The sequence below is a fragment of the Halyomorpha halys genome, unplaced genomic scaffold (genome assembly GCF_000696795.3).
Source record: "Halyomorpha halys isolate HHAL.00 unplaced genomic scaffold, Hhal_1.1 Scaffold332.1, whole genome shotgun sequence".
NCBI lineage: Eukaryota > Metazoa > Arthropoda > Insecta > Hemiptera > Pentatomidae > Halyomorpha > Halyomorpha halys.
In genome coordinates, this window is record NW_027108633.1 from 1,544,350 (window position 1) to 1,558,994 (window position 14,645).

Here is a 14,645-nt window from a genome sequence, read left to right on the forward strand (position 1 = left end):
TACAATAATATATTTATATTCTTTTAGTTTACTTCATTTATTTTTTTTTTAATGTTCTTTGTACATTCGTATGGTCTTATTATCATACGAATGTACAATTTGTATATCATCTCATTTAGTCTCGATGAAGACCTAAAATGTAGGGCGAAAGTTAGTTATTGATATGTTTTGTTTTTCTTTTTTCTGCACCTTTTTCCTTCATCTTACGATTAATTACACTCGTTTATCTAGTAGTCCATTGTTGACATATTTACTTGGAATGAATGTATCCTTTTGCTGTGTTATTTCAATCTTTACTCTCATCTGCTCCTTTGGTCTTCGAACTACCGCAGATAAAGTCTGCATGGATAGCAGGATAAGCTCACTACAGGACGATACAGACACTGTTGGGCCACCCTCGCCGCCCTGGGTGATAGGCTGACCTCTGGCCTTATTAGAGGCTCACGTGAAAATTAAATCCGGCGGGGGAAGGTGAACACGATTTATGCAAATTTTTATGATAAGCGTTTCACATTTATTTCGAGATCACAATAGGTTTCAGCTATCAGTCGTTAGGCAACCCCGGTCACCTCTCGCGCCTTTGTAGTGTATGCCTTTATTGTTTCATCATATCTTTTTTTATACTATCAATGTTTGACCGCCGATATATCGCTTATAATTGATTATAGTGTTAAAACTACAAAAAATCATTTTTCAAGTTTAGGCAATTAAATGTTTAATTCAAGGTGTGTTTATTTCAACACTATGCCTACAGAGTACCACATATGCCATTAGAGATGAGAACAAAATAAATGATTTTTTTATGGTGGGGGCGACCCATGTCAATTTTGTGCCCTATAGACAGGCTGAAAATTTATGAAAATTAGAAAAACTTCTGTAGAAGTTGTAATTTGATATATATTAAAGTTTTTTGAATGTTGCAAACATTGTTTTCTCTTAACAATGGATTCTGAAAATAATCAATGTAGGGTAAGAGCACCAGCTATTGATAGGCCAACCTTTGTTTTTAAATATTAAATTTACTCGTTTCAAAATGGGCGCCAATTTTAAGGTGAGGGTATAGCTTACAACTGGCGCTAATTTTGAAATTGTCGATGCCATGAAATTCGTAATATTGGAAAACAATGGTCGAAATATCAATAAATAGTGTTCAATAATTCATATTTTAGCATTGCAAAAAATGTAAGAATAAATTACGATAAATATTATACAGTAAAATATATTCTGAATCAACTCAGAAAAAGTATTGAATTGAAGTTTCTTTTTCGCTATTTTCATAGTTTAAACTTCGATTCTTTAAATCAACGAGAGACTCTTTTCATAAAGAGTCTCTTTTTTCTTTTTTCTGTAAAAAAAAAACATGTAGAATCTGTATTTGTTGAAACTATATAAAGTTGTCTATTAAGTGATTAAATAATGCAAAGGTTTATTTTTCGTAAATTAATCACTTTTTTTTTATCTACTGGATTACGGATTTTCCTCTTTTTGAAAAACTTTAAGTGTTTTTTATATATTTATTTAGTTTAAATCTATCTCAGAATAAGCTGAAAAACACCTCCAGTTTTGTAAAAGTAATTATGTAATATGAAACTCCTCAAAGTGTTTTTTCAAAATTATTACTAAAATTCTTCTTAGGGAAATATGCAATGACTCTAAGTGTTTGTTCATACAAATATACTTTGGGCCCTCAGAAGCTTTTTCCAGCTTGTGGTGGAGCGGTATTGGAGGATTGTTTCCATTTTTGAACAAAGTGTTTCGCGTAGCAAGAGAACCGAACTCGCAAATATTAGCCTGAATCAGTTGCATGAATTTCCATCTGTACCCTCACGATAGAATCTTAAACTTCTTTTTATATATGTAACACAAAACCTTATACTTAGAGCTGGATACCTTTCTTCACAATAGGATGATGAAAGATATTAATGAGGAACGGCACAGTATGAAGTACTTGTCTGTGGCGTATACCTTGTTTGTTTTAAATCAGTACCTTTCCAACTATATAATGCTGGTATTTTATACTTATTGATAGTATGCTTTACGAAATTCGGCTCACATTTCACCAGCAGCTTGGAGGCAAGCTGTCGAAAGGCCGTGTGCATCGTATCCCGTGTCGTAATCAGAAAAGATAGCATTGTTCTCGCGTGATCTACCAGAGGCTTCCTGACCGCCCGGGGTAGGGAACCCATTGACATACCATTCTTGCTTCAATTAAATATGCTATCCCATCCTCAACGCAACATGTTCAAATTATATATATCTTAGGCCTTATGTACATCTCCGGCCTCTGTTTACGGCGAATGCAGCCCTGGTAGCGGTATTCAGCTATCCATCCGGGAAGAGTTCATAGCATTCCAGGTCTCCAACCTTTTGCCAGGGGATACAAAATCAAATGTAACGAAATCCTCATAATAAATAATTCAAATTCTATCCATAATAGTCTCAAAACCTTTTATTTCTCTTACAAGTCCGACGTTTCGGCCAATCTGACCATCTTCAGGGACAATCTACTACAAAACAGTTTCTATTACATGTATGATCCTACAAACAATTCAATTACTTAACATTATTATTTATAATTTACCTTACCTTAATACAACTTTGAAACCATATAATTTAAACAACTCTAACTTCATGCAGGCTATTCTGCCCAGGTCAAAAACATCAATATCTATGAAATATTAAAAACATTAGGTTAAAGATATTTTTATTTTTTTTTTAGCCCTGGTAACGGTATTCAGCTATTCATCCGGAAAGAGTTCATAGCGTTCCGGGTCTCCAACCTTTTGCCAAGGGATACAAAATCAAATGTAACGAAATCCTCATATTTACGAGCAAGTAATTGCTATTGAAAGTTTGGAAGAAATCCTTTTACATCGCGATAATAAAGTAATTGTTTTTTAAAAAATAAATAAATATGGACTTGCCTGGTTTTTGATTGCAACGCCTTTATGCAATGTCTGTCGAACCTGAACATTGACCATCCATGGATCTGGACAGATATTTATATACTCTTCTCGCGATGTATTATTTACTAACAATTTAAAAACCTTTTGTAGGCTATTCTGCCCATGACATTAACTTCAGTCAAATTACCCAATGAAAACAAAAAAACTATAGGGAATCATATTTATTTATTAATAAGCTTGCCTTAGCTAATGTATAATCACCTATTTTTTTCACTTTTCCAATAAGTTTTAAGACTATTAATTACAGATTAACTTAACACTAGTATAAGTCTCTTATCACACAATATTTTTAACCTTCCTTAATCAGGATAATTTATTTATTTCAAACAGTATTTTGGTCTAAATTTTTATTTCTTTTATTATCAGAATTCATATCGAAGTTAAATGTAAATAGTAAGATAAAGTTTAGTATATTATTCATGAATTGATTTTGCTTAAAATTTCATGTGTATGTTTTCAAATTCACCGTATAATTAATATTTTCTGATATAAAAAAGACTCAAGTAATTTTTATTTTGAACGTATTATTGTCTTTATTTATATCGGTTTTTAGGTGCGTGCTTCACTAGTGCTGTTTTATTTGTATATATTTTTTTTCTTATATAATTGCTGTGTTAATACATTTTATCATCCAACAATTGTTTAGTTCAATAACAATAAAATGTTATTCAATAGATTGTCCTTGAAGATGGCCAGATTGGTCGAAAAGTTAGAAATTTAAAGAAATAATAAAGAGTTTTTTTCAGACAACTTGAATACAAATCCTTTTATTTAAACAATACAACTAGCCTCAAAAAAGAGATTTATATTAGATTGGTAGATTTATATTTAAAGTGTACTAATTTATTGTTAATAATGTTGTTTTTCATTAGCAATTATGTATAATATGCTGTTAGTATTGCTGTTATTTAATAGGGTAGATTGGTCGAAACATTGGACTTAATAATGAATTAATAAAGAGTATTTTAAGACTTAACTTGGATAAAAATTATTTTATTTAAAGAATGGCATTTTTAATTTACAAAGAAGATGGTTAGAGTACGGTCAAAAAGGAACTCAAATAGTACAGAATTATTAAGTGCTTTCGTTTTGCCCCACTTTGCAGGGCTTTTTCACGGCTGAAACTTACACTGTTTTCAATATTTTTAATTTTTTTTATTTTTGTGTCTTGTTTTTAGCTATGAGGAAGCCATGAATAGTGGGGAGAAAGGTTGGCGCTTTATAAATACTTTTGTACTATTTGAGTTCCTTTTTGACGGTCCGAGTCATCTTCCTTCATTAATTACATAGGTCATTGAACGATCTTCTATTATTAATAATAAATAGAATTGAAAAAAAAAAATTATATAATATAATAAAGTATTTTCCTCGTTCTTGATCCTGCACTCAATACTTAAACACTTCATGGCGTGTTAATGTGATACGCACCCCATAGGTTAAGCGATTGAAGGGTTTTACATGACCAAGCCTACGGGTTGCCGATTGACTAAACATAGGTAACCGTAGAGCATGCCAAATGATTATAGTCGTTCCTTTTTTTTTTTATTCTTCTGTTTTCGGTTCAGTTGGCTAAAAAAATCGATTTTTTTTTGTCACACTAGGAGGCATTGTTTAACAGCAACCCCTCCCGACAAAAAAAAAACCTGTTCATGCCTTTTAAAGGTATTTTTTATTGTTTCTTGTAGCATGTTTATATTTGACCATCTGTTTTCTAAGGGTGGCTCTGAATTTTTTGTCACCCTTCAGCCCCTGTTTAATATTAATGCGGTTATTATTTAATGTAGCTAACTAACCCCAATCCCTATTGTTACCGATTATTTTTCAATTACTCCTGAATTGTTTCCTGCCTCATTCTCCCTTGTAATAAGCGTTTAGTTGCTTTTAGAGTTATTTCTTTTTTAATTTTTTAGGCTATGTTAAAAGTCAAATTAGTGCAGGAATTATGAGGGGAGGAAATTCGATCTTAAATTTTGTTGCTAATAACATGGCCCATTAAAAAGACAAAATTAAAGGAAGCGAGCGTCATTAGGGGTAGCATTTCATATAAAAATAACATTATTTATTCCCTAATCAAAACCAACCCCCTAATTACTATTATTTGTGCTAATTCTTTAATCTCTGCTTGACACGTTTTTAAATATTTGTTTGCCTTATTTTCAATAAACGTGTATTCATGTTTGTTTTTTATTTTTTTTGTTTTTTTTATGAATAATAAGAAATATATACATTCGAGAAATTTTGATGAGCTTAAGCCACTGAGAAGCTCAAAAATGATGTAGTTTCGCTTGAAATTTATTTTTGAAGTGAAACTTTTTTACCAACGTTCTACAATTCAAGAAGAATGTATACAGGGGTAAACTGATTTCGTGACGGAAAGATGAAACGGAAGTGATAGGGTAGGGGCAACCCAGGTCAATTCTAGAAGACAAATGGTTATATCGTGATAGAAGAGTAGGAGATGAGAGGAGCTTTGGAATCCTGGCAGTGCCAGTCCGATTGAGTAAGCTCCTCTATCCTTAAAGAGGAGTATGAGCTCCTATTACGATATACAAAAAACTTCTTTTGTTATTATTAATATTTAATATAATATTTTCTGGGTTGTTATAATAAGGAACGCTTGATCAATATAATAAAATTAATAAAAATTACTATTAATAAAATTTTAATACGTTATTTTATTTCTAGAAGTTTCACTTTTATTACCCACCCAAGACTACCACAATTTGTTTTTAACTTAAAAACTACTTCTTATCTGTTTTCATCCTAAAACCCTTAAATTTGAAGATAAAAAAAATAAATATCTTTTCTCTATAAAATAATTATCATTATATATTTTTCCCCACATAAATCATTTAAATCTTTCGTAGCTTGAAGGAAACTCAACGGATCTACTTTGCATTTATGTGGTAATAAGAGATCACCAAAACATACAAAATGGTACAAATCGGATATTACTAGATCAATTCGAATTAGAGATATAAGAAAATGAATTAGGATAATGATATTCATGATTGCGTAATGACTTTGTATTACCTTCAAATTATTATTAAAGAAAATTTATACTTTATTGTTATCATCATAATAACGAGTCATACGAGGAAGGTCAAAGTATATACGAGTAACAATGGTTTAAAGTTAATCTAGAAAAATGTGCATACAAATTCACTCTTTTCTTTAAGTGGGAAAAGTTTTTTTTTTTAGATAATGGATTGGAATATGGAGTTTGTTTTATATTCTGATCTTATTTAACCTATTTTAATTATTTTTTGTTTTTAAATTTTATAGCTATTTAGGTTATAATTTTATTTCCTGTCTAATTTTTTTAAATAATTACAACTTCTTATCTATTTACATAATAATTTCACGTGATTGATCTACTATGAGGCGTCTCAAAATATGGCTTCGAGACCCTCTGATGAAATTTTATTGGAGTGGTACCAAGTAGTTTCTCCTCAAGTCTGCGTCATTTCATTATAATGTAACATTTATTAGGTATATGTTTATGTAATACAGTTATAAATTTCAATATATAAATAGAAAAAAAGTTTTTTCTGATAGGATATGGAGGATATTTCCGTTAATCAATATTATAGAAACAGGTACTAGCTATATAGAGGCCAAATGTTCCTCAAAGGCATGCATGGCATATATATATATTTAACTGAATGTAGCTCCCCTTTTGGATTTAAATATGAAGGTATGCTCTATTTTTTTGTCCTTCCGCCCCCTTTCCAGGAATAATATTACTTAGCGCCCCTGGAAGTTTTTTTTTTTTTTAAACAAATTTAATAGCAATTAATAAGAAATATAATGTTTCTACCTTTTTCGTAAAATATAGCAGAGAAAGTTTTAAATTAGAAACATTGTTCTTGGAAATTATGAAACTATTTATTGAACTCAGAGTAGAATGTAATACAAAAAAGATTAAAACATTCGAACTCATCTTAATGAGAAGGATGAATCGGGAATGCTGCTACTAATTTAGTAATCCTCGGTTCTATTTTCGTCAGTAGTAATATTGTTGACCATGACAACTTGTAGTTATTCATCGCACTTGTGGCCACCACTGCCCCTGTGAATCGCTGCAGCGCCCACTTTGGGGATTACTGGTCCAGATGGATACCAAAGGATCATAATTCTTTTCTAATCATAATAAATTAGAATTGGGTTGTTGACTTTAGGTGAGGGTTGTATGGACTTGTACCTTCTAAGTAAAAATAAAATCATACAGAATTGTTTGCTTGCATTATATCATTTTTCTTTAACAGAAATAAAAATGGTTTAACTTGCGCGCGATGTACAATAGCTATGTAGAGTATTATAGTATAAAAACAATATTTGTATTAATGTTAAATAATTTTGGAGGAAGGGTTCCACATCACGAAAATCCCTATTTTAGAAAAATATTACTATGGGTCTGATTGTGAAGAAACAAAAATTTCATGACACTCACATATTACAAAAACATAGCTCCCTACGACGCACACTATTAATGTAACTTACCTTTTTTGGGGGGAATTTCTAAAGTCTCTTGAATCAACAAATGCTTTTAAACAACTAGCATCTATATAAATCAGAATTTGTGTCAGGCTGTGGGAAAAACATCAAAGCTAATATTATTTGCATTGAACCAATCCTAAGGGACTTTCACGATGAACTCACCGTTAATCTTATCTCATGCATCTGCGAATCTCTTGGCAATCTCATCTAGACATTTAGAAATCTAGGATCCCAGATGGCCTCCGCTCAGGTCTCTTTGAAATTCTAAACGATTTTATTCTAATTAGAAGGAGACTGTGTTGGGTCCTTATCCAGTTTTAATTATGTAAATGCTAGAATTATCCAGCCTTCAGAGATTTTCAATTAATCGTCAAGGTTTTACTGCTGCGGTGGATCGAAGGTGCGGCTCTGATGGTTTCTTTAATTCCTTTCTTGTTGGTGTATCCTTAACCTTTTTTGTTAAGTTGAAATGCTTCGGTTGACAGTTTTATTACCGACGGATGGGTCATTATTGCTGGAAATAATTGTTTTCAAAACTTTACTGACCTGAGATGATCATAAATGAACGAGGTAAGATTTCCAATTATTTTCATTTTTTTTTATTTGTTCAACAACAATTAATTAGAATATTTTTATTATGTGTGCTAATTAAACGTCCTTGAGTGCAAATTTAATTATTTATTCCTTGTAAACCATATAATGACTGCCTTCCTTTACCAGTTTATTGATACCTATAATTCTTATTTACTACCTTCAGTAACAGTTTTAGCTTCTTTTTTTAAAAATCTTTTCATTCATTTAGTTAAGGAAGTAATATTCTAATGAAAAGTTATTACCTTTTTAAAATTATTAAAATATTAATAAAAAATAAGTCTATAATTTGGTCCACACCTTGGATTCGAAAAGGATATTTTCAGGAAAAAATCATTATTAATAGAAGTATTTTTAATTATATTATTTCAATTTCTTGAGACAAGGTAATTATTTATTAAATAAATCAAAAATTTGTATCCTTTTTAGTCTCAACACTTTATATTTTTCACCAGTCCAACGTTTCGGCCATTTTAGCCATCCTCAAGGACATCTTCAATTATAATTTCTTCCTCACATTAATTTAAAGTTACTTTTGCAGGCTATTCTGCCCAGGTCATTTCCTTTATTATTAGTTAAAAGCCTATTTTTTAAAATTTAAAATCATAAATATTTAATTCTTCTTATATAAGATTATCCATGACAAATTCACTACCATATAACAAACCATTTATTATGGTATATATATTATTATGGTTATACCATATAACAATAAATGGTTTGTTATATGGCAGTGAATTTGTTGTGGATAATCTTATATAAGAAGAATTAAATATTTATGATTTTAAATTTAAAAAAATAGGTTTTTAACTAATAATAAAAGAAATACACCTGGGCAGAATAGCCTGCAAAAGTAACTTTAAATTAATGTGAGGAAGAAATTATAATTGAAGATGTCCTTGAGGATGGCTAAAATGCCCGAAACGTTGGACTGGTTAAAAATAAAAAGTGTTGAGACAATAAAGGATACAAATTTTTGATTTATTTAATAAAGAAGTATTTTTCTTAACGTTTATATATTTATGGAGTACTGAATTTGAATTCCAGGTTTTTCCGTCTATCGGAGGTTTAAAAACCAAAAAGTTTTGGATCCTTTTTAGCATTTTGCTAGGATTTTTTTTTTTAAGAACAGCTTTTAGTAAAAAATAGAAATAGGCATAATTTTCAACATAATGCGTTTTTTTATATTTAATCGGTAAAGTAAAAATACTGGCGTTTTTAAAGAAAATGTGTATGCATAAAGTTTCTATTGAATGTTATTCTTTAAAAAATTCTTAGCTCTCAAGTTATAAGTGAAAAAAAAGTTAGTTTTTCCTATTGTAGCTGGGAAGCGGACTCAGCAATTTCCAAAATGACATGAATCGTTTGAGAAAACATTTTATATGATTTTTCTGGAAACTTTCGATGTCTGGACTAGGATGGAAGCTTAACCAAAAATTTAATTCAACATTAGTTCTTTGTATGGGCTGCTCATCGTTGGAAAATGATTAGTTTTCAGATTAAAAACTGAAAAAAGTTCCGGACATTACGTAATTAAATTTTGATTGCTAGCCTGACAGATGCTGATGTGGTAGCAGACTTGGAATTTACATTCAGAACTTCTGAGTAATTATTCGAAAACTTTCATAATTTTTTCTTTGGAAAACTTTTTGGACTGAAGTTGCTCTCTTTTTCCTTTTTTTTTTCTTTGCTGACGATTTACTGTATCTCGGAAACTAATAGTTTTAAATGGAACAATTTAGTATTAAAACGTAGAAAATGTTATGTATTTTAGAATCAAATATAATCATTATCGTGAAACCGTTCCTTCGTGATAAAAATTGGCAGCAACTGAAAAGAAGTAAAAAACTGAGCACATTTCGCACTTGCGTATTAGGATGTTTATCTGTTTTTGTCCATTTTGGATAGGACAGAATGATTTTTTGACGAATATAAATAACATTCAATGGCCACAGTATCCATTAATTAATGAATGAATTAAACAGTTCATCAAATATTGAATTAAAAATTTGGTGTGGTGCGCTCATCACACAACTTTCACTTACCATCCTATATATGTCCCCAAATTTTGTATATGTTGGAGGACTGGAGTTAAAGTTATCACTATTTGTGTGATCTCCGAAAAATAAATCTATAGACTAGGGAAGGATAAAATTATGGAAAAAAAATACAACAGGTTAACAAAAGATAACGAAGTGGTAACAACCCAATTTGTAATTTTAGTTTCATAGAACTTTTATTCTTGAGCTGGACTGTTCGCACATTTTGCGAGACTTGGTTATTGGGAACCTGAAACGTGTATTTCTGTCAAAAATTCAAATTATGAATTTTGCACGATCCCAATACTTTTCCTTAATATACGTTCCATGTGTAGGTAAGTAAAATTGAAAAATAAAGAAATGAAAAACGTTGATGATAATAATCATAAGATTTGTTTAATCCAAAGATGAGGTTTAACCAAACCCTCCTTAAGTATGACCTTACACAATTCTAATTCTAAAACTTTTTGGTAATAAATATATTTGATACTACAGTATTTAATAATGTTTTAAATTAAATTAAATTATGGATACATTAATCATCAGAATTAGTTTATTAATTTATGAAAGGAGGCCATATTTAGGGGTGTGTGGTCACTTGACTGTAATACTTGTTTTATATTATAAGTATTCTCTTTATCTTGCTTTATTAACTTTATAAAAAATTAATTTGATTGAATAAATCTTGAAATATCTTTCATATCTTTGTTTCAGTGGTACGCCATTGACAAATCCAAGGTACCTACCTTAGTTGCCAACAGTTTCGTTGAATTGGGCCCTGATGACGAAACGGAAGAGTTTTTGGATAACTCTCGCAACCTGTCCAACAATGTCTTCCTTCAGATCTTCCATGCCCTGGTGAAATTCTTTTGCAGCTTTTTCATGACCCAGACATCTATTAATGGGTAAGTAGTTGTAATGAGGTGTAGATAGTAGACCGTAGATTACTGATTGGAGAAGATGGTCGGGGAGTGCGGTTAGCAAAAAACAACATAAATAAACAAAAAAATATTTATTTATGCCGACGTTTCAACCTGAGTTTCAGGTCTTCATCAGGGTGTTAACCTAAAACTGCTTTGGCAGTTTCTTGGCCCTGCCAACCTTCTGAAACTCAGGTTGAAATGTCGGCATAAATAAATATTTTTTTGTTTATTTATGTTGTTTTTTGCTGACCGCACTCCCCGACCATCTTCTCCAAAAAGTAAGTAGTTGTATATTTGTTAGCATTTTTTTTTTAATAGACGTTTTGAATTTTATTTTCTAAAAATGTAATTTTACACAAATTAACCTTTTTCTTATTTTATTCTTTTCTTTCTGCTATCAATGGTTTAAAATATTTTTTTTTAAACAAATATATCATTGTTAATGTCAAAAATAAAACATTATATCTGTATATTAAGCGGCAAGAGTTCCAAAAAAGAATTAAGTAATGAAAAAAAAAACAATTCCCGAGACGAAGGTAGTCGGGGGCATTTCAAAACCTTGTCATTATAAATCTGTAGCCCCGCCTTTGAGGAGCTGTCATCAATCTTGGAAGAGAAAAAAGAAGATGTACCCTATAAAGGAATGGTCAGCCAAAACGTCTCGATTAGAGCGGATATAGGAGTTTACAACTGTTTTTGTCCGCTGTTGAGGGGTGGTCTCAGCCGTCAGTGTCAGCTCTGGATACTTGAGGTATTAATTTGTATTTATACTGCGTAGTCTTCAGGGATGGCTTCTTCAAAGCGGATCAAGCGCTTTTTAGAAAGTCACATTGCTTTTTGCCAAGCATTTCCTCTACTAGAAGATAGATGGGGTAGCGTTCCGGATGATTAGAAGTATTAATTAGAGGTTCTAGCAGGAAATCCCACGCGTCATATTGAATCAATAACTAACTGAGTTATAAGTATTTATAAGATACGAGTGGGAGGCCCCATCCAGAGGTCTGGTTTAATCATTGATAAAAAAAACAAAAACTAATATTTACTTCAATAAAGAATTGCTTAACGGATTGCTGCATTGACATAATTAAATACAAATAGGAATAACCCGTATTTTGTATGACTATTAATTCTTCACAATTCTAATTATCTTGTAAAATAATAACCTATAAAGTGTTCAGTCCTATTTCTTGCAGACATTATCAAGCAACAGGGATTGACGACCGTAATAAAGTTTTCACTATTTATTTATTTATTTTTTTGTCCTTCGATTTTATTCACAAAAATATTATATTTTATTCATTTTTTTTTTCCTACTCCACTAGTTATATATTTACAAGGCTTTTCAGTATATAAATATTTTATATGTACATATCCTTAGATACTGATATCCTATTTCTATTGGGCTATTTTAGGCTTTTTAATTTGAAATTTCGTAAACAGTTTGTATGTATATTAAATTGGTATGAGAATCGGAAAACAGAGACCTTTACAATAAGTTTTATTTTAACAGTTTTAAAAATAATTTCTTTTAATTGCAAAGTAAAAACTTTTATTTAAGTTTTTTATAAAAGAGTTTAAGCTAGTATAAGAGTATTAATAAATAAGAGTTTAACTTTTATTTAATTTCGGATTTACCAAAAATATTCCTAGAAAAATAGTGAATATCCTTTCCATGATTTCTACTGCAATATAAATGCTATTGAACGCCGATGATCCGAAGTTCAAGTATCCAAACTGGCATAAAATTAAAATTATGTTGGCTTCATTTATTGTTACATGATCTGTCTAAGCTCTTTTTTTGTCCTAATAATTAATCAATATTTTAGCAAGTGAAATCAGTATTTGAAAAGCATTTTCAGCTCTCGATTACGGTTTGAGTGATTATAGGTACAATTTAGGAAGTGGGTTTTTTTTCGCGAAATAATATCAATAAAATGGGACTTAGTAGTGAAGAAATTCATTTATCATTTGTATTTTATTGTTCGTGTTTTAAAATAAATTTTTATCATCAATTTATTTTTCGTGCTTTAACTTATCTTAATTTCATTTTTTCCTGAAAATGACAAATAACCCAATATATTAATAATTGAAATTTGAGAGAACGAATTTGAGAAAAACAAAACAATGTAAAATAAAAATTGGATTATCTGATAATACAATTTTTCTTTTATTAGTTACGTGGAAAAAATATTTACAACTCGAACCCAGATACAAGATTTGTAAAAACCGATGTAATTGATTGAATCAAGGAGTTTCAACGGCTCGGTTCAGAACTAGAAATTTTGACTTAGAAGACGCAAAGGGCTCGGGTCGTCCTTCTGCTGTTGATGACCAAGTCAACACTGGTCACAGACAACCCTCACTCTACGACATGGGATATCGCAGAAACGCTTAACATATCTCATATAAGTGTCTCAAATCATTTGCGCATGGTTTCCCATCACGATAACGCCCGTCCGCACGTGTCTTTGCAGACCCAACAGAAATTATTGGAATTTAGCTGGGATGTGATCCCCCATCAACTCTATTCACCAGACCTCGCCCCAACAGATTTTCACTTATTGCGGGGGCTTCATAACTCTTTTAACGAGAAACACTTTAATTCGTTCGAGGATTGCAAAACGCACATAGAGGAGTTCATTGCGCAAAAATCTGAGAAGTTCTGGGAGGACAGAATTAAAAAATGACATAAAAGATGGCAACATGTTATTACATTTTATATAAAATGTATATATGATCAAATGGGTCATATATATTTGATTAAAAATATTTACAAGAACCTGAAGTTTTTATTGAAATCACCAGTAAAAACGTTTATTTATTTTACCTCCCAATACTATTTTAATATTTTCATTGGCCGCCACCCGGACTATCCCCCTGCAATGGAATCTTTATAATTTTAAAACTGCGCAGGACAGCATTTAACCGACGTACTTGGCAGTTATATTGCTGCCATGGAAGACGGGCCAACCCTATCAAACCGGAGTTGGTGAGAGAGGAGTGATGCCCCCTGGGAAGAAGTACATTCAATTAGCAAAGTAATGAGTGGATCATGAGATGGATCACAGCAAGCTGATGCACCGTGGCGCTAAGAGGGCACGAGCAGTGGAAGGTACACGCCTATCAGGAGCCAATCCCCAGCCTTCCTCTCCAATCTCATGCATTAGTTAGTCTTTACTGCTTAGTCTATATTGCTCATGGGCCATTCTTCTCTCGGCTCCCTCCTTCTTAGGAAGGATATTTTCACCAATCTTGGCTCGCACTTTATGGACTGGTTTATACAGTGAAACTTCTCTTAGCGGACACCTCTGTATAACGGAAACAGGGATCAACTGGTAAATTTCATTAAGGTCCTGGCCAACAAGGTACATATTTAATATATCTGGACTCCCCTATTACGAAACCCCTCTACTCCGGACGCGGACTCCAGGTTTTACTTGTACAGTGTGCATTGAAATATTTTGGAGTAATGTGCCAATTTTTTTTTTTCAGTCCTAATGCCAGAATTACCTAAACGTTGTCTGATTAGTTGTATCCTTATTATTTCTCTATTCTCAACCTTACAATTTTTTAGGCACAGTTTTTTTGTAAAAAAAAAATAAATAAAATTTTATTTATTTATTTAT

The 14,645-nt window shown here is 31.3% G+C and overlaps 1 protein-coding gene across 2 annotated transcripts in view; it reads left to right on the forward strand.

Annotated features, from left to right (window-relative positions):
• Positions 1–14,645, forward strand: part of LOC106681383 (protein-L-histidine N-pros-methyltransferase) — a 282,441-nt gene that overhangs the window by 67,168 nt on the left and 200,628 nt on the right. For both annotated transcript variants that reach the window (XM_067046942.1, XM_067046941.1), the window contains exon 3: positions 10,811–11,001. In XM_067046942.1, the coding sequence (XP_066903043.1) occupies positions 10,811–11,001 (191 nt within the window). The remainder of the gene's footprint in view (positions 1–10,810; positions 11,002–14,645) is intronic.